General features: G+C 53.9%; 3 protein-coding genes across 3 annotated transcripts in view; 1 reads left to right on the plus strand and 2 right to left on the minus strand.

Annotated features, from left to right (window-relative positions):
- The first annotated feature begins 1,424 nt into the window (after positions 1 to 1,424).
- Positions 1,425 to 1,889, plus strand: SMIM22 (small integral membrane protein 22). Its single transcript, XM_007939597.1, has 3 exons — positions 1,425 to 1,560; positions 1,647 to 1,741; positions 1,848 to 1,889. The coding sequence occupies exons 1-3, from the start codon at positions 1,425 to 1,427 to the stop codon at positions 1,887 to 1,889; spliced, it is 273 nt and encodes a 90-aa protein (XP_007937788.1).
- A 960-nt stretch (positions 1,890 to 2,849) lies between these two features.
- On the minus strand, positions 2,850 to 8,536 carry ROGDI (rogdi atypical leucine zipper). The gene is made up of 11 exons (XM_007939598.2): positions 8,492 to 8,536; positions 8,343 to 8,414; positions 7,243 to 7,325; positions 6,959 to 7,013; positions 6,267 to 6,347; positions 5,317 to 5,412; positions 4,068 to 4,166; positions 3,586 to 3,699; positions 3,454 to 3,503; positions 3,239 to 3,365; positions 2,850 to 2,891 (listed from the first exon to the last, which is right to left on the minus strand). Exons 1-11 carry the CDS (start codon positions 8,534 to 8,536, stop codon positions 2,850 to 2,852), a joined length of 864 nt encoding a protein of 287 aa, XP_007937789.1.
- Positions 8,537 to 11,260: 2,724 nt separating this feature from the next.
- The window catches only part of GLYR1 (glyoxylate reductase 1 homolog), a 35,890-nt gene continuing 19,782 nt past the window's right edge, over positions 11,261 to 27,368 (minus strand). The window contains exons 7-16 of the mRNA XM_042780770.1: positions 26,975 to 27,031; positions 26,175 to 26,225; positions 26,011 to 26,084; positions 23,468 to 23,567; positions 17,212 to 17,304; positions 16,448 to 16,549; positions 15,527 to 15,689; positions 15,102 to 15,281; positions 14,655 to 14,779; positions 11,261 to 11,335 (exon numbers count right to left, since the gene is read on the minus strand). Coding sequence (XP_042636704.1) covers positions 11,261 to 11,335; positions 14,655 to 14,779; positions 15,102 to 15,281; positions 15,527 to 15,689; positions 16,448 to 16,549; positions 17,212 to 17,304; positions 23,468 to 23,567; positions 26,011 to 26,084; positions 26,175 to 26,225; positions 26,975 to 27,031 — 1,020 coding nt within the window. The remainder of the gene's footprint in view (positions 11,336 to 14,654; positions 14,780 to 15,101; positions 15,282 to 15,526; positions 15,690 to 16,447; positions 16,550 to 17,211; positions 17,305 to 23,467; positions 23,568 to 26,010; positions 26,085 to 26,174; positions 26,226 to 26,974; positions 27,032 to 27,368) is intronic.

Consider the following 27,368-nt stretch of genomic DNA (forward strand, 5'->3'; position numbering starts at 1 on the left):
ATCACATCCACCCAGTTCATAGCCATACCTCCAGCCCTCGGCATTGCCTAGTCTAGCCCCTGGTGGGCCTCACATGTCTGTGCACAGAAAGGGGTGGACACCTCTCTCCCCAGGGGAGGCTCAGAGATGTCAAGTTTGGGGGCCCCAGGCCCCGAGTTCTAGGGAAGGAGCTCATTTAAGAAATAATAACTACCCCTTACAAGGGTTATTATGGGGATCAAAGCAGAGAAAGTAAGGCTGCTAAGAGTCCTACCAAGATGCCAGGGACATCCTGGCCGCCCAAGGAACCAAAACACCAGGCCTGCTGCCGTCACCCTTTGGGCCACAGGAGACTACATGGTTTCCAAGTCTGTAATCTTGAGAGGAGATGGAGCAGGAAGCACTGGAAAGGTTCACACTGCTGACCTTCCGGTTAGCAGTCACGTGCTTAATGACTGCACCTCCAGGGCTCCTTTAAGGAAGCAGTTGTTATGTGCCGTCGAGTCGGCCCCGACTTGACTCGTGGCGACCCCTCCTTGGGTTTCCGAGGCAGTATCACTAGGGAAGTAGATTGCCCAACCTTCCTTCTGAGCAGTGGCTGGTGGGTTTGAACCGCCAGCCTTCTCGTTAGCAGTCGAGTGCCTTAGGCACTGCGCCACCAGAGCTCCTCTCTTCCTCCCTCCTGTTCCTTGGTCTGTCTGTCATGAAGTCCACAGTGGGTTCCCGGCTGTGTGTCTGGGATACTGAGAAAAGGCTGGGCTCCCCAGGATGAAGCTCAGGGCCCTGCTCCCTCCTCCCTGGGTTCTGCAGCAAGGCCTCTTGGGAGGCAGGCACACACCTGCACACCTGGAGTAGGCAGGCCTATCACTGTGGGGGCTGAGACAGCAGCCCTGGGCCTTGCCTCACCTGAGCTCTGGCAGCGCCTGGCTGTCCCCAGAGCTGGGCGGGGCTGGTTACCAAGGCCTCAGGTGGCCGAGGACCCGGAAGCAGGAAGCAGTCTGTGCTTTTCGTCCCGACAGACAGGGACCTGCCTGGCTGGGGGAGCCTCCCGGCTTCCGGGTAGCAGGTAGGGAGGGGTCTGGGGGTCGGACTACAGGGAGGGAGGGACCTGGGGAGGGGGTTGCCCAGACCTGTGTCAGTGTAGGGACCAGGAGGGCCTGGGCCTGAGCCGGGAGCAGAGCAGAGACCAGGGCAAGGGCTGGGGCTTTGGCCGGGAGGGGTCTGGGCCAGGCACCCGAATCTAGTGCAGAATTAAGCAGGAGACATGTCTGGGGTGTATGCGCTGGGGTGGAATCGGGGGGGGGGCTGGGGCTGGGTAGGGTCTGCCTGGGTTTGGCCGGGCCCTCCTGGGCCTCTACTGTGTGGCCAGCCCCCAGAGAAGCCCATGGTTCTGAGGCAGCCCCGCTGGGGGGCCGGGCAGGTGGCACGCAACACCCTACGCAGAGATGGCTCCGTCGGCCCAGGACCTGCAGCAGGAGCTGGAGGCCACGGCCCAGGAAGTGCTGGGCAGACTGAAGAGCCGCCAGCTGTTCCAGTCCGAGTGGGACACCGCTGCCTTCATCGTATTTCTCACCTTCATCGGTGAGTGTGGCCTCCAGCCCCACAGTTGCCTCCATCCCTGCCCCAGAGGGCCAGGGGACATACTCGGACCCTGTCCCTGTCCCCAGGCACCGTGTTGGTCCTGGTGCTGCTAGTCTTCATTCACTGCTGCTGCTGCTGCTGCTGCAACTCCCCCAGGTCCCAGAAGGTGAGCCCTGCGAAGGTGAGCCCGCCGCCTCTCGGGCCGCCCTGGGGGCGAGGGTGGCAGCAGGGGGGGTGCTGGCCCGCCCCCGGCATGAGTGCTACAGGCTCTTCCGTCTTCCCTGCAGCGGAGCCCCAAGGGGGTGGACAACTTGGCCTTGGAGCCTTAAGGGCGCGAGTCCCCACCAGCCCCTGGCGCTGCCTGGAGCTGATCCTTCGGAGTGTGTGCCAGCCGCCTGGTGGGGCGCAGAGTGGGGACTGGTTGCTTCCTGTGGACGCCCGCCTGGCCCCTCAGCACTTTCAGCCGCTGACAGCCGTCACTGGGCTGCCTGGCACTAAAGACTTTAAAGGACATTGGAGGGGGTGTCACCCAGCTACTGGGAGGGGACGCTGGTCTCAGGACCCTGAACCCCCAGGCAGAGCTGACACCCCCGCCCCTGGCCCTAGATAATGCTGGGAGTCAGAGAACCCTGTCAAAGTGGGCTGTGTGCCCTGCGTCACTGGTGTTCCTTCCTAGGAGCTCATCTGGGCCTGGCTGTGGTGGGAAGCAGGGAGGCTCCTGACCGCCAGGGGTCCCTAGCCTGCATCCCCAATCAGACAGACAAGGCAGAGGAACTCCAGGCAAAGGCTGATCTTTTATTTCTCAGAGGGCCCCAAGGGGCTGCAGAACAAACCCAATCAGCAGCATCCATGTTTGGCCAGGCCACAGGTCTCCCCTCCTTCCCTCATAGCTCGTTGGGGCCCCCACGCCTGACCCTGTGATGGGAGGGAGTGAAAGGCCGCCCTAGCGATCCTGTGGGTCTGATAGGGTTGGGGGACAGCTCAGCACAAAAGGAAAAGGAGAGCTAGCCTAGCCTCACCCTGAGTCCAAAGGTCCCTGTCGAGTGCATGGGGCTCGCCCGGGACTATGGGCCTCCTCTGGGCACCCTCCTGACCCCGCTCCTGAGCCAGCAAAGCCCAGCTCCCTTCCTCCCAGTGGCCCTTGCGTCAGCTCCCATGGGTGTGATGTGACAGGACGAGAAATAAATAGTCTGAAGTGCCCAGGCTCTGGGTTCCGTGGCACACAGGGGTGAGGGTGGGGCAGGACGCCCTGGGTCACATTCCGGGAGACAAGCTCCTGGCAGCTCTGCTCAGAAGGGCCTGTAGCTCCAGTAGCTGGAGAACACGGAGATCTGGGGGGGTGGGGGGGGTGCGGCCGGTCCGTGAAGGGGGCCCTCCCTGCAGAGGACCAGGCCCTGCTGCACCCTCCTGACACAGGGGAGGTATCAAGGTCAGCCAAGGCTGATGTGTCAGGGGAGAGGGTGGTGTTGCTTAGCAACAATGAAGCCCACCTGCCCAGATGGGACGAGCAGACATGATGGGCCGTGAGATCTGTGGGGTACTTTGGAGGCGCTGTAGGAGCCCTGGGAATCCTTCCTCCCATCCCGGACCAAAGGCCCCTGAAGGGGCTTAGCCAGCTGGCTGGCTCCATTCGAGTGAGCGTGAGTCCCCCCCCCCAACCTGCAGGCGCCCAGCCCACCTTGTCCTTGAGCTGCTGGCAGAGCTGCAGGGAGACGGTGAAGAAGACAAGGGCGTCGTTCAGCCAGGGGATGACGCACTCCACCTTGTGCACGTGGCTCACCTCCAGTCGCTGCGAGCCCCACTCACTGTGGAGGGCGTGGGGGGCGCTGAGGGTGGCCCCGGACAGCCTGGCCCTCCCCCCGAGGTGCTCCGGGACTCCGCCCACCTACTCACAACATGGCTCCAGGGCTGTGGAGCACGGCGCCTCCAGCAGGGCGGAAGTTCTAGGCAGAGGTGAGCAGCCTGTCAGCCCGGCCTGCCTGTGGTGGGTGCAGGCTGTGTGGGGTGGCCGGGCAGGGCGCTCACCTTGGTGGAGTTGGGCTGCAGGACGTGCAGCTGGTACACGGTCAGGCAGAGCTTGTTGAGGTTGATATAGACGTTCACCAGCAGGTCCGAGGGCAGGGCGGGAGCAAACATGCGCTGTGGGAGGCATGGCGGGCAGGTGCAGTGACCGCCACAGCTGGCCTGCCCACCGAGGGCTGGATAGTGAGGCCACTCCACCCAGTCCTCGAAAGGCTCCTCCCACAGGCAGGGACAGAGCCAGGCTGCCATACTTCCCTTGGGTGCCCCAGCTGTCGTGCTGCGTCACCAGGTACGGGCACCCCGACACAGCAGGGTAAACACATTTGGGGGATGCAGGACGGAAAGCAAGGGCCCCATTCCAGAGAACACGCACAGACACAGAACTCTAATTTGGGGGCTTCAGGACCCCTGTGTCCCTCCCAGGGTTAAGGACCTTGCTTGGCAGGGTCCCTCACCCCACACAGGGGCTGGTTGGGGGCACTGACTGTGAGGCCACTGGCGGCGATCTCGGGCAGGGTGAGGGTGGCTGGGGTGGTGAGCCGATTGCGGGCTCTGATCAGCTGCAGCATCACGGCATCCATCAGCTGTGGGGAAACGGCGGGTCACCTTGCTGTGTGGGCAGCAGGCCCTGGTCCAGTCCCCCAGCCACCTTCAGGGAACTCCCAGTATGAAACAGGTCTGGGCTAGACCCCAGAGACAAAACCATGGAAGTTTCCAGTTCCTGTCCTGGGTGGCCCTGGTTCTCAGGCCCTGACCCCCCAAGTGGGGGCCAATTAAAGATGCAGGCAGTCTGGCCCCAGCTGGTGTGGGGACCATCATTCAGAAGGGTCTAGTGCCTGAGACCCTGGATGCTGGTTCAATGGGAAGTATGTCCCAGGGGCCTATGTGCTTGGGGGAGGGGGTGAAAGTGATAAAGGCGTTCAGAAGAAGGGCCCCCATCTGGCTTGGGTACAAGGAGTCTGGGAGGGCTTCCTAGAGGAGATGGATGGTTGAGTACATAAGGTGGGTGGTGGTGGCAGGTGCTGTCAAGTCATCCCGACTCACAGCGAACCTATGTACAACAGAACGAAACCCTATTTTCATAGACGAGGCTACTAAAGTTCAGAAGCCCCTTGTTCAAGGCTGCACAGCTAGTAAACAGGGGAGCTGTCTGGAGCCCCCCTTCAGCCATGGAGCAAAGCCCTGGCTGGAGGAATGGGGGCTGCATCTCCTACTCCCTCAAGGTGTCACAGTTCTGAAAGGGACCTACATCCATCTGGTTCCAGTCTTTTCTATGAGGACCCAGAGGCCCAGAGAGGGCAGATGATCCACCTGAGGACACACAGCACATCAAGACAGAAAGCATGAGCCTAAGGTGTTTGATCTCAGCTTCCCACCATATCCTGCCAGCTGACTGTATTGATGATGGTCAAGGCTGCTCCACCACAAACTGCTACTGCCACGCACCATCACACTGATCACTCCAGCCCGTCTCCCCTTTACCAGTGGGGGAGCTGGCACGCAGTGTGGCTGAGTAGTGACTTGAGGCCACACGGCTCACAGTTTCAGGTCACGAGACAGGTCATGGCACTGGAATCTTATTCCAGAGCCTAGTACTTTAAGAGGTGACAGGTTACCTGCAGCTGAGCCTGAGGACGAAGGCTGAGGCCCAAGGGTCCAGGCCCCTAAGAGCCCTGCAGGCTGGCTCGTCCAGGGGCCCACTCAGGGGCTCTCCTGTCTCTTCTGGCAGCTCACCTTGAGAACCTCAGCTCCCGTCTTGAACTGGTAGCTCGCGTCCCGGTTGGTGAGGAGGTAAATGGCTTGGCTCACGTGGTTCCTGGCGTCCTGGATCTAAAAACAGAGCCCACTGGGTGGTCACTTGGGCCGGGCCTGGGCAGGGAGAAGCTGTGGCGCTGGGCTCTGGGGCAGCTTACTTGGAACTCTGGGCCTCAGCTTGCCCTCTAGTTTCTTGGAGGGGTGAGGTGGGTGCTGCCTGCCTGGCCTAGTCATTCAGCCTCTCACCCTGCAGCCGTGAGCTCCGTGCCCTCTGAGGCTTGGCCCTGGCTGGCTGCTGGGGAGAGGCTGAGCTCGGGGCCTGCCTGTGTGTAACTTACCTTCAAAGACAAAGATGGATGGGAATCAAGTAACCACACTAAGTAACAAATAGGATGAGGTGCAAGGAACTGGGACACGGGGAGCCTCTCTAGATTGGGGGTCAGAGAGGGTCCTAGTGGGGAAACTCTTGAGCCAGGACCACGTGGTAAGAAAAGCTGAGTGACAAAAACTCTAGCAGAGAGACTCCCATGGGCAAAGACTCTGGGGCAGACAAGGGTTAGTGAAAGGGGGCTGGGAGGGCAGGGCCACGGCCACTGCCAAATCCCACTGGAGCTGGTTAAGGAGCACGGACCTTGATGTCCGAGCTTTGGGAAGCCCCTGGAGGTTCTGCAGGGGAGTGACTTGTTGAGGGGCACTATGAGTGATCACCCCAGCTGCCATGGGTCGGGGGACCTGTGGTTCCCGGGTCCCACAGACCAGCAGCCTCTTCACCTCCCAGATGGCACCGTTCTAGGTCTCCAGGCACCACCTACGCTGGCTTTGCTGCTAGGCAACACCTTCCCCAGGCTTGCTGTGGCCACAACTCCCCACGGCCAGTCCCTCTCCACGGAGACCCCTGCGGCCCGTTCCCGGCTGGGGGGCCTCCTTACCTGCTGCAGCTTCCACTGTTTGTCCTCCCGGAAGGCGAGGTGCAAAGGCTGGTTGTTCCGGGGCATCTTCAGGTTCACGTCCTGCCGGACAGGAGCGTGGGTCAGCTGGGCAGGGGACGCCCCCTGCTTCTGGCCACCCCAAACCCTCGAACTGGGTGCAGAAACGGGCAGTGTGTGGTGGCTCAGACCCACTGCCCCCTGGGGCTGAGGGCCTCTCAAAGCCCTGACCATCTACAGGGTGAACAGGGAGGTGAGGAAACAGGAACTCGGCCCAGAAGGGGCCACAACAAATGAAAGGGAAGAAAGAGGAAGGGCGGGAAAAAAGGGGAAGGAGGCCTGGGCTGGGTGGAGGCATGCAACCGTGGGCAAAGTGGAGCAGCTGGTGAAGCCCAGGAAACTCAGGGTGGTGAGGCAGACCCTCCCCCAGTGGTGGCACTGGGAATGCTGATCTATGCCAGCTGAGTTCCTGGATGCTGTGCCGGGCTATGTGTAGTGTCGACTCTTTCCCCACCCTATCACCAAACCTATGCACCAATCCAGGAGCAGGTGCAGGCCTGGTCATCATATACAAATGCGGAAACTGAGGCCCAGAGAAATCAAGGGCCCTGCTCAGAGCCACATAGCAAAGCTGAAACAAGCATGAGATCCCCATAGCCTCACCCACTGGTAAGGTGATAGGGGCTGAGACTCACCGCCTGGCTCAGCGCATCCCCTTGGAGAGTAAGCACGCCTTTCACCTGGTCTGTGCTGCAACACAGGGGGTCAGAGTGGCACCTGCTGCCCGCCCCTCCCACCGCGTGGTCCTGGTTGTCACAGGACGGACCATGGGCCACACGTGTCCCACCCCACTGCCTCAGCACGTCAGAGCTGACACATCAGCTTGTGGGGAGGGACCGTGGCTGTGCCTCTTACCCTCAGAGGATGTTCCAGGAGACCCCAGTCCCCATCTTCTGGTGTCTGCCCAGCCCAGGCTTACCCACAGCTGCCCAGGATGAAGTTCTCCTGCTTGGCCGGGCCCTCGGTGCCTGTGCCAGACAGAGTGAAGCGGAGAGAGGCCTCCTGCTGGGCAGAGGGGAGCAAGGTGGGGGAAAGGTCACACACATGCTGGGGCAGCTTCTAGCTCCATTCGAACTCCAGAACCTTTCCCTCATCAGGGCTGCCTTGGAGAAGAGGCAGGCTGGCTGGGACTGGCTGGGGCTGGTGGGCGGTTTCCAAACCTTCAGGGCACCTTGTGGTAGCCCTGGCACTGCCCCAAGGCTTGTGTTTCAGGTCCCACAACCTACTTGCTCATTCCACATTCACTTAGCACCTACTGTACGCCAAACGTAGGGACACAGGACCGAGGGAGCTCAGCTGAGGTGCTGGGATGGAAGGAGCAGAACCAGGGACTAACAACGGCGGTGACTGTCACCAGCCAGTTTGGGCCTAACCAAGCTCTGAGCTACACACTTCCGTGGGCTGACCGGCTCATTTATCTTCCCAACAGCCCATGAGGCAGGCACCAGTATCTCCTCTTCACAAATGAGGAAACAGAAGCCCTGAGCGCTCCAGTAACTTGGCTGCGGTCACATTGCCCCAGAGAGTCGGATGGCCTTCAGATCTCACGTTAAATATCACCTCTTCAAGGATGTCACCGTGACTCCTGGGGGGTGACATCAGGCCATGCTGGTCCCTCCCAGTGCCGGCGTTTTCCGGCGCAGGACTCAGCAACCCCGCACTCACATTTGTTCCTGAGCTGGTGCTGAGCGCTGTCCAGTGGGTTTGGACCCACAGCGACCCCGTAGGTTTTTCTATGCTGTAATCTCTACGGGAGCAGATCGCGGGGTCTTTCTCCTGTGGAGTCGCTGGGTGGGTTCGAACAACCAACCTTTCAGTTAGCAGCCCCACGCTCTGTTCTGGCTTGTGTCCCCGACGTGATAGAGGCTCACGCGGGTAAGGGCCCTGTCTGAATACCGATCCTGGCGCTCAGTGAACACAAGGAGGGGTGGAAAGAGCGGAGGAGGAGAAGCAGGGGTCCGCTTGCCTGGCCCAGGGCGGCACGGGCTGGAGCGGGGTCGCGGGACCCGGGGGCGTTACCTTGAGGATGTCCTGGAGCTGCCGGAGCACGGCGTGCACCTCGTCGTGTAACAGCCAGCGGAACTCCTCCTCCTGTTGAGAGAGAACGAGGTCAGCGGCCTGCGGAGGGGCGACCCGGCCCGGCCCCCCGAGCCGCCGCCTCGCCTCACCAGCACCGCGCGCTCCGCCGCCGTCGCTGCCATCGCGGTCGCCATCGCTGCCCGCCGCCGAGCGCCAGTCAGGGGCCCACCGCCTCCGGTGCCCCAAACCCCGCCCCCTACCCTGCCGTCGATTGGCCGAGCGGGCGCCGGCCTCGCCCCCAGCCTGTCTCCCGGCCCGTGATTGGCCGGCGAGTCTCGGTCCGCCCGGCTCACGAGACCTGCAGGCGTCCCGAGTGAGGCTGGCGGCTACGGGACTTGGTCCTCCCTCGGCGGCTGCGCGAAGCTGGCTCGCGCCAGTTCGTTCGGGACGCCGTCGGTGCCAGCCTGAAGCCTAATGTGACGCTCCGTCTCCGTATTTACGGCTGCTGTGGTTCTCAGTGCTGCGGCCGCTTTTCCCGCCCCTCCCAGGCTCTGATAGGGTGTTACGCTTCACTTTCCCCCAGTGATTGGCTGACGGGATGTCTTGGTTTCGCTGCGCCCAGTGATTGGCCCCTGCGGAGGTCTGTTCTCGCTCAGCCTCCCCAACTCTGTGGATAGCAGGGGCGGGCCGCTGGAATGCTAGCAGGCCCACGCCAGCCAGCGTCTGCCTCCAGGTGACGCGCGCTCCCCGCTGGGGCCTGTCCACCGGTCTCGCCGCACTCACCTTCCTCTCCCCACACCAGCAAGAGCTCCATGAGCCGCGCCCACCCCCAGCCCCGTGTCCCCGCGCAGACCAGCGCCCCTGAGGCAACCAAGCCACTCACGCTACACAGCTGTTACCAAGAAACGTTTTATTTTTCTTGCAGTAGCTTTGTTAATTGCACAAAATCATGGTTTTTGTTTTTGCCATTTAAACATTATCACACAATCCTATTCTGAAAGACAAATGTTCATTAAAAACAAAGCAAAAATAAAAATTCACAACCTTAATTACCTAGATTTGTCATTTAAAGGTTTAAAGGAAAAAAAATGGGGGCGTGTAGAGGGGCTTTTCTTACAAGCTTTTTCACAAGTGTCACATTTTCTCCTTAAAAGGGAAGGATTTTAAAATAAAGGTGAAATAGCTTAAACAGAAATATCCATAAAAAGGAACTTTACAGAATTGTCAACAATATTAAGACAACATTGACTACCCAGTTTTATTACAGCACCCCCTCCCTCCCGCCCCCCCTCCCGTGTGGCCGGCCAGGATTAGCACAGGCTTTGTGTTCAGACAGAAATGAGTTCAAACCCAGTGAAATTACAAACGGTGCCAGAAACCCCACAGGTGTATCCCCTGCCCTCCCCCCATGGTCTCAGAGCCTGTGGTCAGTGAAAAAGGGCCAAGGTTGTGGGGGTGGGGCCCCAAACCAGGGTGGCCACATGATTTTTTTATATATATAATTATATATTTCCATATAAACATTGACTGCAAATTGTGACTTTGGGAAAACCAACCCATGCGGAAGGAGATAAAAGCGACACCCCTTAGGAGACTTCTCCTTGTCCTTACGCAGCATTCCAAGTCCGGTCTGGTCCCCTGTCCAAGGAGAAACACTCTAGGCCTCCAGGATGTCCGAGCTCTGCCTTCTGATGGCTAGGCATGCCAGTCAGGTCCAGTTCTCTCCTCCCTGCCCAGAGAGCTCTGGGCCTGACCGGGAATCGCTGGAGACGCTGCTGGCTGGAGGGAGATGCTCGTTCTGGTCTCAGGAGCTGAGCCTAAGAAATCGTCAGTTGGTCAGGCTGGGTGGTCTGGGCCATAGATGGGACAGAAATAAATACTGTCCCAGGGCAGGAGAGGGGCAAGGAAGGGGAGGGGCAGCATGCAGGGACTTGTGCAGCGAAGGGTGGGGGGGACAAGGTGGTGGTGCCTCGAGTGGCCGGGTCAGAGCAGCTCTCCAGAGCCAGTTGAAGAGTCTAGGGCATAACGGAAACAGGAAGGAGCCCACCTCCTCCCTCACGCTTCACTCCTCACTGGCGGCCCTCAGGACCCCTCTCCCAAGGCCTGGAATGCAAATCCAAACACTGAAACAGCCTGGTGAGGCTCCCACTACATTGATGCGAGGAACTCTGATCCCAGCCCAGGGCTCCGCAGTGCCAGTGACGTCGGTAGGAGCAGAATGGCTCCCGTGAGGCTCAGCTGAGGGCCGGCGGCCAGCTGCTCTCCCTGGAGAGCCAGGGCCCTTGTCTCCACCGGACTCTGCCCGTCTCTTTTCAGCTCACAAAGGCATTCACGAAGAGGTGGTTGCACGTTGGTAGCTTAAACATGAAAATCCTCATCAGCTGGTCACCTGGGGTTGGCGGTCCCATGGGAGCCTCCCTCTGGAGTCTTGCTGGCTCCTCTTGGCCCAGAGCCTCTCCCTGTTGGGGATCCAGCAGGGGACGTGCACGTGACCACAGCCTCCTCACTCTAGGAGGAAGCTATGGGGAACCTTCCAGCTCTCACTGCCAATTCTCGTGCCTTGGCTGGAAGGGGTTTGAGATAAGCTTGGAAGAAGAAAAAAAGCCAGGCAGCAGTTTCTGGGCAGTTCTATCCTGGGGTGAGAGCCTGTGTGTGTGTGTGTGTGTGTGTGTGTGTGTGTGTGTACATAACCACCTAGTCCGGGGGGCCAGCACCCAGCTCAAGAGCTTTCCTACAAGCCAATTCTGTGAGCAGCCCCCCTCCCCAGGACTCCAGGGGAGTGGTGCTGCGTGGTGCACTGATGGCAAGTCTCAAGTCTGTAGAAGAGGAAACGGAGGTGGACTGGACCAGAGCAAAGTCCCAGGACCGGAGCCTGTGTGAGGAGTGGGGGTCAGAGGGTGTACTGGAGGGGGTGGGGCTCAGTGTATATAGGCTCGGTACACGGCAGACATATCGTTGTCCGACTGGTCCAGGGCCTTGGCTCTTTTGTACACCTGGAAAGCAAGAGATGAGGGTCAGGCTCTGGCCACGAGCTGGTGCTGGAGGCTGCGCTAGCTGCAGCTAAGCCGGGAGGCTCTGGGCTGAGACTGCCCGTGCAGGCATCCTAGCTCCCCGACTCACTGGCTGGACCTGGGGCAAAGGCCTGAGCTTGTCTCCTTCGGCCACCCCCCCACCTTTGCTGGGCCAGTGTGAGGATGACGCCCAGTAACAGGCACGAGTGCCCAACATGCTGGAGCTGTTGTCTTGGCAGCAATGCCCATCCTCTTAGGGCTCTCCGAGGCCCTTTCCTTTTCCTCTGGCCTCCGTCCTTGCCGCACCGCGCCTGGACCGCTCGTCCCTCTGCGTGCGGCCCCCGCCCTGTCGAGAGCCTTCCTGCCCACCCACTCACGCCAAGGAGCAGCTGCATCCCAGTTGCCTCCCTCGACTCCAGTTTATTTAAAATCCGGCCTCTTACTCTCTGGAATTCTTACTTATTTAAATGTCCATGTGCTTATTTTGTATTTCCTTCCACTGAAAGGTAAGCTCCACGACGAAGGGAAGGAGCTGCACACCAACGTGTCCCCAGAGCCGAGGACAGGGCCTGGCAGCTCCCAGTGCCCTGGAGACACACTGGGTGAACACACTGGGTGAACACACGAGAGGGTAGAGAGTATGACAGAGCCACGGCTGACGGGGCACTATGACGACACCCAGTCGTGCAGAGACAAGGTTTTTGCTTGTCTGTTTGTGTTTTAAACAGAGTCCAGTAGGCACCACCACAACTGTGGGTCTGTTACAGCTCAGGGGTAAATGCTGGAAGAACCCGGCACCTGCTTCTGGTACCCTCTGCCCTCAGGCTCTCGGTGTCTCCTAAGTGGGTCTGAGGGCAGAGAAGGGCAGCCAGCCAGGTGCTGGCTCCCGTACGTGCTGGATCTGGCGACCGTGCCTTCAGTCAGCACCTAAAGTGCCAGATAAGAACCAAGAGGTGTCTGCTTGACCTGGGCTCAGACCCCGTGGGAGGCCACGACTGGGCTGAGGGTGCATCAAAGCTGTTTTCAGAATCCTCTGCCTCCTTGGAGGACAGCAACCAAGTCTTTCATTCCTTCCCCCAGCACACCATCAAGAGAGGCAGCTGACCTTGTACAAGTTCTTTTCAGCCCCACTATAGCCAGGCGGCTGGGATGGTCCACATGCTTGGAATGACTGGGTAAGCTCCCAGCATACCAACCCACTGGCCAATCACAAGTATAAACTCTGTGCCAAACACGAACTCCCCACGGGCACCGCCAGAACCAAGGAGGCAGCTTCTGGAGGGGTCTTGATGCTTGGAGGGAGGCTGCTGCAGGGGTGAGTTCTCACTGCTGTTCTGCCTGAAGGTCAGCTGCAGCCTGCACCGGCAGGGCAGCTGAGCCTGCAGTCTTTTGAGCCTGAAGAAGCAGAGGGTGGCATCTGGGGCAACCACAACCGCTGGAAAACGGGGAAGGGGGTCTTAGAAAGGGGAACACCAGAGAGGAGGATCCTCAAAATTCTGCATGGAAACTGCTCACATCTGACACCTGAACCATTCACACGCAGGACAGAGATCAACAGCCTGCCCAGGGGTCAAAGACCTGAACTGAGATTTGAGTTGCGGCTGAGGAGTTTCCAGTTTGAGTCCAACCAAGGTAACTGCTTGCTCTTACATCAGCAACAGAGACCAATGCTCCTCGTTGGAATAAAAGAGAACCCAGAGTCTCCACGACACAATCTTTACAACATCCAGGACATAATCCAAAATGACTCAACATATGAAGAAAGAGGAAAGCACGACCTACTTTCGTGTGAGAAGACACTCAGTGGAGACTGAGGAGACTCTGACGTCAGGATCAGAAGACAAAGATTTAAAAGCAATGATTATACTCAGGGGCTCAAGGACATAAAGGAAAATATGCTCGCAATGAAGGAAAAGATAAGAAATCTTAGCTGGGAAACAGAAACTATGTTTAAAAAAAACAACAAGTTCTAAAACTGGAAAACAACAGAATCTGAAACAGACAAATTTACACAAAAGAATGGAGACCACAAAGGAAACATCAGTGAGAGATTAGATGATTTACAGGAATCCTATCTGAGAAAGAGAAAGAAGAAGGGGGCGCAGATGTCCAAAGACTTCTCACCAGAAACAATGGAGGTCAGGTGACAACAGACCCAAATTGTGTACAGTGATGGCTGTAAGAAGAAACCCAAACAACATCAAAACAACTGTCTACTCCTAATGAAAGTTCCACAGAGAACTTTTCAGATAATGGAGACTATGAGAATCTGCCACCAGCTGACCTGAAATGGGCATTATGAAAAACGCTAAAGACATTATCCCAGCTGAAAGGAAACACTACTAGATGGAAATGTGATTCTTCACGAAGGGAGGAAGAAGAGCACTCGAGGTGGAAAGTCTAGAGAAACAGGTAACTTTCTCCTAATCTCTTTAGCAGGCCCCCCCAAAAACTGCAGTATTGTCTGGGGTTTAAAGCAGGTAAAGATAATACACAGGATGCATCTCTCTCCACTGCAGAGCAGTCACTCTCAACTGGTGCCCAGGACATGTGGCAATATCTGGGGACATTTTGGCTGTCATAACTGAGGGGGTGCTACTGTCACCTAGTAGGTAGAGGCCAGGGGTGCTGTTAACCACCCCACAATGCACAGGATAGCCCCCCATGACAAAATGCCAACAGTGAAGAGGTTGAGAAATCCTGCCCAGAGGATGGGGGGAGGATGAAAAGATCTGTATGTTTGTAAGGTTTTTCTGTTTCACATAAAATAGTACGATATTAACTTAAAGTACATTGTGAAATGTTAAGTATGTACTTTGTAATCCCCACAGGAACTCGTGATAAAATAATGCACAGAGGCAGTTAAAAAACCAGTAACAAATCCAAATGGAACTCCACAGACTATTCAGATAACCCAAAAGAAGGCTGGAAAGGGGAAGAGCCAGGAAAAAACAAAACAAAACAAAAAGAGAGGGTATACGACAGACTCAATGATAAAGAGGCAGCCTGACCCCAACCACACAAACGGTCATAGGGGATGGTGAAGACCAGTTACCCACAAGATCCTGACCTCGTGGTTCAGGCTCAGAACAGTGGAAGCCTAAATTCGTACTATTCCAGTGGTCCAATCCCCTTTGCTCCACTGAGAGATTAACCAAGCCCATGAATCCTACAGCCAGGGCAGAGGGAATGCAGAAAGTGCCTCACGGGTTGGCCCCTCCTGGTAGCCTCCGAAGGAGCTGCAGCTGGTGGTGGGCCACTGACAGAGAGGCAGATACAGAGCACAGGAGGGAGCTGGTACCTCATTGGCTGCAGCTGCCATTGGAGTGGGGTGGTTGACGGCGTCGCCCAGCGCAATGGCTAAGCGCAGATCCTTCTGAATGTATTTCAGGTAGAAATCAGGCTTAAAGTTCCCCTGTAGGATATCTGAGGAAGAAAACCACTCATCAGAAGAACAAAAGGACCATCAACAGGAAAACATTTGCAGGAACATCAGGGCTAGCCACCTGGCACTCCCAACTCGTCCAACTCTCGGAGCTAAACCACAGCCTAAGTCCTGAGCCCCCAGACTGCACCCACAGCCTCTCTGGAAGTCCTCTGACCAGGGTGTGACCGCCTGGAGAGGGCCCTTGCTTCATGCCCAGGGTAGCCCCGAAGAAGTAAACACCATGTGGCAGGAAGCTGCTGCCTGACCTAGTCCCCACTACAATCAGTCAACTGTGTGAAAAGAAGCCAAAAGCAGCTTTACTTTGGCACTTCTGGTCCAGAAAGATGCTGGCCAACTGTCCCTGATTGAGGATGTCCAAAAGCGTCTGCTGGGATTGGCCTGTCACTTGGGCCAGGGTCAGCCCCTCGGCGATGGTGGCCATGAAGCTTCCCTGGACCATGTTCACGATCAGCATCATCTTGGCTGCGTTGCCAACCTCACCTGCAAAGAGTCATGGTCATTTCCCATGGACTCTGCAGACTTTCTGTCCCATCCTCATCCCTACTCAGATCCACCTCTAGGATGTGGGCGGCCCCATGCGCCTAACCCCAATAGAACTGGCTCTCCCAGTTCCAGTCAGGGGAACCCTCCCGTGGGGGCCCAGCAGAGGTCGTGTGGGGTGGCTGTAGTCACCAGTACAGTCTGGGGCGTGGCCTGAGGTGGCAGAATGGGCAGCAGGCAGTTACCCAGAAAGAAGGAGGCCTTCCCCATGGCCTGGAAGCAGCTACTGCAGTCCTCATACAAGCCCCTGTCTCCGGCCGCTAAGATCACCAGCATCCCGTCGTTAGACAGCTGCTGGTTCCCTGAGACGGGGGCTTCCAGAAAGCGGCCCCCCCTGGACACAATCACCTGGAAAGGAAAGTCACAGTTCTGGAGCCCCTGCCTGTCTCACAGGGTCCAGGTGGGGAGCACATGGGGCAGGGGCACAGAGGGCCTCGGGTGGGGGCCTCTCATCCCAGGGGCACATCTTTTCACCACACCTGGCCCCACAGAGCTAAGGGGTGTGAGCTCTGGGCTGGCCACTGAGGTCCCAGAGCCACAGAAGGGCTAGATAGACTATCATCCAATGGACACACAAAACACATGGCAGTGAAGAGAGAAGCCGGGGCCTCCTCCTAGGCTCTCACTTACCCTGCACCTTCCCGCCAAGACCAAAGAGTGTCACCGACTCTGAGCATGCCAACAGCGTGGCTGAACACTTCATCCCTAAGGATACCTCCCTTCCTGACTTTAGGCACCTGCACAACATACAGGGAGTCCAGAAACCACCGCCCTCTCCTGCGGGCCCAGAAGGTCGGGAAGGAGGAGCACTTTCCTACTTTTCTACTCCAGGGAGTTGCTCAAACCAAAAAGGCGGTGCTAGCAGCCCGGACTCCTCCTCACTGTGAGGGGGCAGGGACAGAGCCCAATGCCTAGCTCAGCTGGACAGTCATCTCCCACCGCCATTCCAACCAGCTACAGCTTTGAAGGCAGAGACTGAAGACAGGCTAGTCCCAAGGTGGCTGGGCTCCAAGATTCACCAAGCTGACCACGCTTGGGTGTGGTCACTCCGGGTCTCAGGCTCCAACTGAGAGGGTGTTGGAAGGCCAGACCGACCAGGCAGCTACCTGGGCCAGCTCGGTGACTGTGTCTGCGTCCACTGTTGACATATCCACGTAGCACTTCCCGGGGCGGATCCCTTGCAACACACCACTGGGGCCCAGCACCAGCTGTGGGGACACACGAGAGAAGCAATAGCCCAGGCTCCCCGGTCAGACACCCAGCAAGCCCTTCAGGACCCAGATCAGAATCCTGCTGCATTTTGGACACATTTCCCGATTAGGAGCTAACCACTAAGACTGTAAGGGGAAGAACAATTTAAAAAGCAATGGAAAGAAAAGTATTTCCAGGATGTTCCCACTGATCTTAAAAAGGATATTTGTGTGTTCCTGTTTCTTTTCATTAAAAACCGCCCGAATAGAAAGGAACCACCGTTTTTACTTTGTAAGGCTTCTCTGGATTTACTTGGATCAGATTAGTCACCAGCTCAATAGGATGACTTTTCTGTCTACGTTTAAACTTTTAAGCAGAGCACAGGACTGGTGCACAGACCAGGCACCCTGGGTCTCGAGCTTCCAGCTCCACAAGAACGCAGGGAACCCTGCAGCACAGGCCTCGGGACGCCAGTGACCGCAGTCCTTGTTCTGAAGGAAAGGAAGCCTGTGCTGGACTGGTGCACACACCCTTCACAAGGGGAGAGGCTCCCAAGGGGAAAGTTGATGCCCACGTGCAGACACTCACTCTGTGTGCAGGGGAGAAGGGGAGCAGGCTGGTCGGCTTCCCCGGCTACAACCTGCCGTGGAGGGGAGGGAGGGCGGGAGGGGATCCTTACGTCCTTGGCCGCCTTCGGATCCGACACGCAGGCAAAGGTGATGTCACAGGTTGAAACGACTTCAGCGGGGGTCCTTCCTAGGCGGGCCCCCTCCTGGATGAACAAATCACACTGCAAAAGTCACAGATGCCAACGTGAGCCAAAGGCAGCGCCCAGCAAACATGCCAGCCAGGCCAGAGACGCCGTGACCCCCGAGCTGGTGCTTCATCTTCCTGAGGGAAGAAAGTGGGCCTCTCAAAGGCCCTCTTTGTGTCTTTGCATACCTGGTGCTAGATCGATGCTCTACTTCACAGTAAGCACAAAACAAAGGTCTGCTATTGGTGTCCTGTTTGAGGAACAGGACATTGAACAGTGCCTGTCCCCAGCCCTGCTGTGGTGGTCTTGGCTGTGCCGGGGCATCACGCTGGCCCTAGACGCTTCCACCCTGGCTGGTGCTCCTTACTGAGCTGTTCTCTGCCAGGCTGGGACTTTTGGGGGCCTAAAAGCGCTAACTTTTCCTCTCTGAGGGTTAAAGTCACTCAGAACGTCCCATGACAAAGCAACACATCCTTAGTAATTAGGCACTTTTGTGCCTACCATTCGACATCCAGTTTTTGTAGTTTGTTTGGGTCATATTTACCCACACTTTAGTAGTCTTTGATAATTAAATATTGTTTATGATGAATGGCTGCAGAACATTCCACTGAGATACACCTCAATTCACTTAATGGTTCCTCTACACTTTGAAATCTAGCCTGACTTCCATTTGTAGTTAGGGACACCAACAAACAGCTCTGCAAAAAACTTCCCTTCTCTGTATCGAATTCAGGTCCTAAATGACTCAAACAGGTGCCACGCTGCTCTAGAGCTAAGACACTAAGACCCAGGTGTCCGTGCCCCCAGGGCTGTGCCAATGTAGAGGGCTCAGCAGCAAGTCTCACCGGCCCAGCACTGAGCACACGAACAAGAAACTACAAACAAGCCTGAGAAATACGTTTTAAACTTGATGTGCTTAATAAAATCAACGTACTACCGTTTTTCTATCAGAAACGGGATGGATCTCTTTGTTGAGTGATTTTGATTGCTTCTAGGCTAAGAAAGAAAGATCAATGTTGTTATTCTATTCCAATGTTTCCTTCTGAAAACATTCATTCAGTAACCTATCTGAAACAGCTACCACTCATCTGTCACTCTGTTGTACTGTGGTGCCTTATGAGTGGCTGTGATGCTGGAAGCTATGCCCCAGGATTTCAAACACCAGCAGGGCCACCCACGGTGGACAGGTTTCAGTGGAGCTTTCAGACTAAGACAGACTTGGGAAGAAGGACGTGGCAGCCCACTTCTGAAAAATTTAGCCAATGAAAACCTTATGAATAGCAGTGAAACACTGTCTGATATAGTGCCAGAAGATGAACCCCTCATGTTGGAAGCATTCAAAATACCACTAGGGAAGAGCTGTATCCTCAAAGTACAGTCAACCTTAATGATATAGATGGAATAATGCTTTTGAGACCTTCGCTGGCTAATGTGACACGACTCAAAATGGGAAGAAAACAGCTGCAAATAGCCATTAATTACTGAAACTTGGAATGTATCAAGTATAAGTCTAGGAAAATTCCAAGTTGTCAAAATGAAACGGAACCCATAAAGATTGATATCCTAGGCATTAGTGAGCTGAAGTAAACGGTATTGGCCATTTTGAATCAGACCATCACATGGTCTACTAGGCAGACATGACCAACTGAAGAGGAATGGCACCACATTTACCATCAGAAAGAATATTTCAAGACCTATCCTGAAGTACGATGTTGTCAGTGACAGCATAATATCCACATGCCTACAAGGAAGACCAGTTATTGCCACTATTATTCAAATATACACCCCAACAGCTAAAGCCAAATATTGAGATACTGAAAAATTTTTAAAACCAATTCCTGCAGTCTGAAACTGACAAACATGCAATCAAGATACATTGATAATTACTGGTGATTGGAATGTGAAAGTTGGAAACACAGAACTATCAGTAACTGGAAAATATGACCTTGGTGATATAAATGATGCTAGAGAACACATTATAAAATTTCCCATGACTAACAACTTATCCACTGCAAATACCTTTTCCAACAACATGGATGGTGGCTATGCACGTGAACCTCACCAGACAAGAGTACAGAGGAATCAAATCGAGTTCATCTGTGGAAAGAGGTGATGGAGAAGTTTAGTATCAGTCAGAGTAAGGCCAGGACCGCTGTGGAAAAGAACATCAATTGCTCATACACAAGTTCAAACTGAAACTGAAGAAAACTAAAACAAGTGTCTGAGAGCCACCACACAACCTCGAGTAAATCCCACCTGAATTTAGAAACCATCTGAAAGACAAATTTGACACGACAAACACCAATGACCAAAGACCAGATGAGCTGTGGAATGACAATCAAGAACATCATACATGAAGAAAGCAAAAGGTCATTAAAAAGATGAGAAAGGAAGAAAAGACCAAAATGGATGTCAGAAGAGACTCTAAAACTTGTTCTTGAACAGACAGTAGCTAAAGCAAGTGGAAGAAATGATGAAGTAAAAGAGCTGAACACATTGCAAAGGCTGCACAGAGAAGACAAACCATTAAAGTAAAATGTGCAAAAACCTGGAGTTAGAAAATCAAAAGGGAAGAACACGTTCAGCATTTCTCAAGCTGAAAGAACTGAACAAAATATTCAAGTGTCAAGTTGCAATACGGAAAGACTTTATGGGCAAAATACTGAACAATGCAGGAAGGATCAAAAGATGGAATACATTGTTACTGTACCGAAAAGAACTGGTTGACAATCAACCATTTCAGGAGGTAGCATATGATCCAGAATTGATGGCACTTAAGCAAAAAGTCCAAGCTGCACTGAAGGAATTGCCCAAGTATAAGGCTCCAGGAATCACTTGGAATACCCACTGAGATGTTTCAACAAATGGATGCGATGTTGGAGGCCCTCACTCTTCTATGCCAAGAAATCTGGAAGACAACTACCTGGCCAACCAACTGGAAAAAATCCTTATTTATGCCTATTCCAAAGAAAGGTGATCTGACAGAATGCATAAATTATCAAATAATATCATTAATATCATGTGGAAGTAAAATTTTGCTGAAAATAACACAAAAACAGTTGCAGCAGTACATCAACGGGGACTGCCAGAAACTCAATCTGGATTCAGAAGAGGTCGTGGAATGAAGGATATCATTACTGATGTCAGATAGATCTTGGTTGAAAGTAAAATATACCAGAAAGATGTTTACCTGTGTTTTATTGACTACGCAGAGGTACTTGACTATGTGGCTCCCAACAAATTACATATAACATTGTAAAGAATGGGAATTCCAGACTAATTAATTGTGCTCATGAGAAACCTGTACATAGGCCAAGAGGCAGTTGTTTGAATACAACAAGGGGATACTGCATGGTTTAAAATCAGGAAAGGTGTGTGTCAGGGTTGTATCCTTTCACCATAGTTATTCAATCTGTATGTAAACAAATAATCCAAGCAGCTGGAGAATATGAAGAACACAGCACCAGGACTGGAGGAAGACTCATTAACAATTTGCAACATGCAGATGACACAACCTTGTTTGCTGAAAGGGAAGAGGACTCGAAGCACTTACTGTGAAGACCAGTATAGATTACCCCTCAATGTAAATCATAATAAGTGAGAAAAGACCAAAATTGTCAAGGATTTAATTTTACTTAAATCCCCAATCAAAGCTCAGGGAAGCAGCAGTCAAGAAATCAAACATATTGCATTGGGCAAATCTGCTGCAAAAGACTTCTTCAAAGCATTAAAAAGCAATGATGTCACTTTCAAGACTAAGGTGTGCCTGATCCAAGCCATGGTCTTTTCAATCACTTCATACGCATGTGAGAGCTGGACAATGAATAAGGAACACCGAAGAAGAGTTGATGCATTTGAACTTTGGTGTTGGTGAAGAATACTGAATGTACAGTGGACTGCCGGAAGAACGAACAAATGTATCTCGGAAGAAGTGCGGCCAGAATCCTCCTTAGAAGTGAGAATGGCAAGACTTTGTCTCACATACTTTGGACTTGCTATCAGGCACGACAAGGGTATCGTGCTGGTAAAGTCAGCAAAGAAGGGGAAGACGCTCAATGCAATGGATCAACACGTGGCTGCCGCGATGTGCTCCAGCATGGCGACGGACGGCACAGGGTCGGGCAGGGCCTGGTTCTGTGGTACACGGGGTCACTGTGAGTTGACACAGACTCAACAGCACCTAACAACAACACTTGGAATATATTTCAGTACGTGGGAGGAAGTAAGATTAATGCTTCTCCAAGTTAACGTATGACCAAGCCTGCACTTTGTTTTCACTAATCTGCAAGGAGGCTGGTCTTACCCGAGGAGGTCCTGGGCTAGCTGTCGGCCCACGTCTACTCCCACCAGAGCATCAATGCGGAGTTTTTGTGCCATAGCTTTATGTTACACTTTAATTTTTGCTTGGGAGAGTCCTCCTCACTAATCCTCCTCAATGTACCAATGTTTCCTATTTATTATTCCAGAAAAACTGGAGACCAAGTTTTGTCAGGATTCTTTTCAGGACACAGGCGCTGTGTTCAGTAATTTATATCACCTCATTTTATCTCCACGCCCTAGGAAGACGTGCTTCTGCACCACGGAGCTTGTATTCACGTCTATGCACCTTGCCCAAGGGCAGAACAGCTGTGACTTGACTTCAGGTCGGCTCTCTGCTCTACTTCTTTCCCGTAGATGAAATCAAGTGACCATTTTGGTTTTTCAGAGACGGAGAGCGCTTACATCTAAGGGGAACAAACTCACAGCACAAACCCTCTGATTTCCTCACAAGCACGTCTGCTGACATTTTCTGGTCACCCTTACCTTTGCAACAACAGGGCCTGATGAGTGCCTGCGTAGCAAGGTACCCAGCCAGCGGGCCCAAACCCTCACTGTTGGCTCAGAAGCCCCCAGTGTGCCCCAGAAGCCCCCAGTGTGCCCCACTGCTTGATGCCCAGCCCCTGTTTTGCCCTTAGAGCATGACTGTTTTTCCCAGAACTCCTTTCAACTCTCCCATCATTTCCTTGTTACTTTGGAAAAGGACTTTCCCCCAGCAAAGTAAGTTTCTCATTCTCCCTGGAACATTCTTATTAATGGGCACTGTCAGCTCTGACACCTCCAGGAAGCATACTTTCCACAAACTCTCCCCATTGTTGGCATCATGGGCTCAGTGGCACTGCCGTGCACCCACAGGTGCTAACCCAGACCCAGGGGCACCTCAGTGGTGCCGGCCCCTCAGCATGCTGGTACCCTCTGTTCTCGCTTCCTTTGTCCTGGCCGTAGGTACAGTGCTTCATTTTCTTAAGTCTGTGGCATTTCTTCTTTTCCTGGATGAAGCCATGATCACCTCAGTTTGAGACACTTCCAAATCTGTGCTGTCCAATGGTGCCACCCCTAGCCACATGAGGCTATTTAAATTTAAATTTAAAAATTCAATTCTTCAGTCATACTAGCAACATTTCGAGTGTCCAACAGCCACTTGTGGCTAGTGGCTACTATACTGGACAGTACAGACACAGAAGAGTTCCCTCACCATGGAACATTCTAGTGGCCACCTCTTTTCAACACAAAGCAGACAATAGAAGACACTAGCCAGTGAGAAGAACAAAAAGACCTGTGTGCACTCCATGTGAATGGTACTTATAACACATGGCTACACACACATACACACACACACAAAAGGGGACTATGACCACCTAACGTCAGCTTCTCAGGTAATGACAGGGAGTGGGGGTTTTCCTTTCACATTTTTTAAATTTTTTTAAATTTTGATTGATTGATTGATTGTAATTTGGGAGAAAGTTTACAGAGCAAATTCACTTTCCATACAGCAGTTTTTTCCTTTCATTTTATACCCTCAGGTATTTTTCAGCGTGTGGTCTTTATAGTAACATCCTCAGCTCACACAAGGAGCCTGGCAGCGAGGTGGATATGGCATCTGGCTGCTAACCACCAGCTGCTCTGTGGAAGGAAGATGGTGCGATCTACTTCCTTAAAGACTGACAGCCTTGGACGCCCAATGGGGGTTGCTCTGAGTTGGCACTGCCTTGACAGCATGGAGTCTGGCTGGTTTGGCACGGAGTGCTTGGCTTCACCTACTCTCCCGCACGAGGAGCATCAAGTGGACCCACAGGATGAGGTCCTCCTCCCAAAGCCCCCACCTCCCCCACCTGGCTAGACCAGCACCACTGTGAACGCTTACCTTCTCTGCAGTCCGGTTCCAGACAGTCACTGTGTGACCCATTTTTAGCAAGTTGGAGACGATGCCACTTCCCATGAGGCCCAGGCCCAAAAATCCTATCCTGAAAGAGACACAGGCTGATCAGTGCAGGGCGGGTGCACCCATGACCTTAGGGTGACGCCTGGTGGAGGGGCATGACCTCAGGCCACCGGGGGGACTGCTCAGCATGGGGACACACCTGCAGAGCCACTGTTTAACTGTCCCGAAATCCAAACGGGCGCCTCTAACCCTGCCATGGCCTCAGAGAGGCCCAGGTCCCGAGTGGCTCAGCGCGGCCCCCACCCTGGCACCCTTGCTGCTTCCGCTGAGGGTCTGACCTATCAGTTCCATCACGGAGAGAAGACGCTCGGTTTTCTTCAGACTTTCAAACCGTTTCAGATCCGCCACAAGTAACTGCAGCAACGTCCAGAGCCAGCGCCTTCCTCAACTAGAAATCGGGGCTGGTTTCCACACCCCTTTTCTGATGCCAGCTTTCCCCAACTCTGCACAACTTTATCATTCTTCCTGCCGTCAGCAGAGACAGGCCTTGTCCTTCTCCAATGCAGAGTCCTCCGCACGAGCTCTGGGGTGGGCCTCTCCCGGCTCAGGGCCTTGTCTCCCTGCCCTCCTCCCTCTCATCTTCTCCCCGTGGCTCTTCCCCTACAGGCCCATTACCACCTTCTGTGATGGAGTGCTCAGCACCCTGCCTGCCTCCTACAGCCCACAGACCTCCCACTACTGCTCACGGCTGTTTGTTCAGACATCACTTCTGGGTTCCTGTGTCTCTCACTGCACAGGACGTGGCTAGGAAATGCCTTCTCCTTCAGTTTTGTTTACATCATGTGTTCAGCTCTGGCTTCTCTTGGCTCTGGGCAGCCTATGTAGTACTTCGGTCCCACACTATCAGTATTTTCAGTTTCCAGGGAGTCAGCTCTAGTCATCTTTTCAAACAGGCTCCTGTCCTCAGAGGTTTACCTACCAGTAAACGAACCTCACACACTCTGTCCTAACCTGTGTGAATCACTGGCGTCAAATGTTGACAATGGAACTTGTCGCTCTCGCCCGTGGGGTCGCAAGTCAAAGCTTAGAACCAAGGAATTCTCTCCTGTCTCTCTGTCATCTGGGCACTGCCATTTCCTCTGATTCTGAGTCCTGACAGGCTAATTCCCATCCCTCTTCCTGGTGTCCTAGCACACTCAGCAGATCTAAGGGGGGAGCAGCTGGCTTTAACATGGGAACAGTCCCTCACAGTGTCCCTGAGACAAGACGAAGAAGAGTGGACTCATATGGGTTGGGTGATCAGCAGCTGGTTTGCACTGTGGGCTTTTTTTTTTTAAAAAAATAAAACTAAACAAAAAAACACCTACACAAACAAACAAAATCCCAAACCTACTGTTGTCAACTTGATTCCAATTCATAGTGACGCTACAGGACAGAGGAAAAACTGCCCCATAGTTTCCAAGGCTATGATCTTTACAGAAGCAGACTGCCACTTCCTTCTTCCATGGAGCAACTGGCAGGTTTGAACCACCAACCTCTTAATTAGCAGCCAAGCACTTAACCACCATGCCACCAGGGTCTTTTCACATTCCCACTAAACTAATGGATGAGATGGATCTTCCTTTTACTTAGCATATAACCTGCCCCATCTTCTCAACTCGAGGGAATTCGACTAAAAACAACTTATGAAATAAATCATTTCAAGAGTAAGAGAAATTATAAAGGAAAAGATGCCCCACTCCCAGCCTGAGAGGGAACTGTATGGAAGACACAGACCAGAAACTCTGTCATGGTTTTGCTGCTCAGGAGACCATGCCTTCTGGTAAAGAAGCTTTTCTTTCAAATTAATTACCTCTTTATAGGTGTTTATTTACTGTGATTGGGGAGAGAGTTAAGTAGCTCTTTCAATGAACAGGAATCTGTCACTACAACTGGCCTACAGACTGAAGGGAAGGGCCACTTAGTAACATAAGCTCAGGCTAAGTTCAGGGGGACCAAAGCCTTGGGTCTCCCACCTGCCTGGGCAAGTGACGAGTGACAGGCAGGTGTGCAGAGCAGTGGTGAGGGGAACAGGGTGGTGAAGGTAGGGCCAGGGGAAGTGGGGTGGTATGTTTTACTCCAAACACCTTTACCTCCCTTCTACCCAGCTGCCCCCACCATGCCTAATTTCAGGGTTGTTGTCATGTTCCAGTAGGGCCAGAGCCCCCCCATCTGCACATTCGTGAACTTGCTAATAGGCCTCACTGAGTTGGAACCCTGGCTGCTTCCAAGCTGCTCCCCAGATGAGTCTGAGAACGTGCAGCAGGTGCTCTCTGCTGCGGACACCCAGGAGTTACCAAGGCAGCCCTCAACTGAGGCCCCGGGGAGCACCCACTGTGGATCCCTAAAGCCCAGTGACTCCCAGCAACTCCAGCACCCACAAGGGTCATCTCCTCCTTTTGGTTCAGTCCCGACAGTGGCTAGGACACCACCCTGTTTTCCCATCCCCGACAGAACCAGCACTACAGGCAGTGGTCCCAGCGTACTTTTTGTCTGTGGGCGTGATGCTGCCGTTCACCGCTGTGCTGTCTGCGGCCTGGATGGAGGTGGAGCCAGTTTCCTAGGGAGAGGAATCACAAACCATGAAGCCAGTTGCCCATGGAAAGGCTCCAGGTGAGACACAAAAACGGGAGATGCAGATCCCACTTACCTCTTCACATATTTTCAACTTCTTCGTGATTGCCTGGTAACAGACAGGTGGCTGGTAAAGAGGGAAGAAGACGACCACTTATTAAACCCAACTCCTAATGGATCTTCATTCTAATTCCCCTAAGACTAATTTCCCAGGGAAAATGCCATTCCTCCCAAGGCTGGATCTAAACTGGAAGGTCACACTGAACACTAATGTGGGGTCTGAGTCCACTGAACTCCAAATGACATGCTAGAGACTTGACATACAGCACCGAAGCGAACTGTCTGCACCACTCTGTGTGGTTCTTTGGCCCATGACAACTCTAAAGGGACACGGGCCCAGGGACACAGCCAGTCAGCGCCAACTGAGCTCAGAGCCCAGCTCTGTCCAACTCCAAAGCCACAAACACCCCACTGGACTCCAGTAAGGCTCAGCCTCACCCATGGCCTTGCTGACAGTTGGGCAACGTTCCCTCCACACCCAAGGTTCATGAAGCCACCTGGGCCACGAGCCCCCGAGCAGCATGAGCGGCCCTGGAGGTGGAGATAGCACACATGCTTGCATTCTGCCCTTACCAGTAAAGGTGTCCTTGACCTCAGCCGTGGTCCACCAAGCTCCAAAAGCCCCTGGGGTTTGTTTTCCAGTCTCAACATCCCCAACTCATTTGTGTGCCCACACCTGACTTTATAACTAGCTGCTCTAGGCAGTATGCAGGCAGGGCCTAACTCTTCAGTCCAGGAGGGTGAGGTCCCCAGGGAGCAGGACTCTCCCTCAGGCAGCCACTGACCAATGGGTAACACCTTCAAAGAACAGCTCACCTTTTCTGTTTGGCTGAGCAGGAAGTGATGGAAATGAGGGTCTGCATCTTTAACTGGCTGAAACCAAAAAACAATGAGATTCAACAAATCACCTTTCACAAAGGTCACTTCCTTCTGCCCCACGGGCAGACTCTCCTCCAGCAGAGACTCTGGGGCCTGACCTCTTTTTCCCAGCAAACGTTCCCTCTGCTGCTCATAGCCTGCCATCCCTGACCCCATCCCAGTCCATCAAGACTGGAGGAGAGGCTGTTCCTGCCAGATTGGTGCTTGGACAACTCCAACCAGCACTCATGAGGAAAATACTAAAATGCGTGCTAGTACTGTTTAACCTCAGTGTACACCAGGCAATTCAGATATCCCGGCAGACCCAGGTAGTCAATTCTCCCTGTGTTCC

The sequence above is a fragment of the Orycteropus afer genome, unplaced genomic scaffold, assembly GCF_000298275.1.
Source record: "Orycteropus afer afer isolate SDZICR_OR568_19922 unplaced genomic scaffold, OryAfe1.0 scaffold00061, whole genome shotgun sequence".
Lineage (NCBI taxonomy): Eukaryota > Metazoa > Chordata > Mammalia > Tubulidentata > Orycteropodidae > Orycteropus > Orycteropus afer.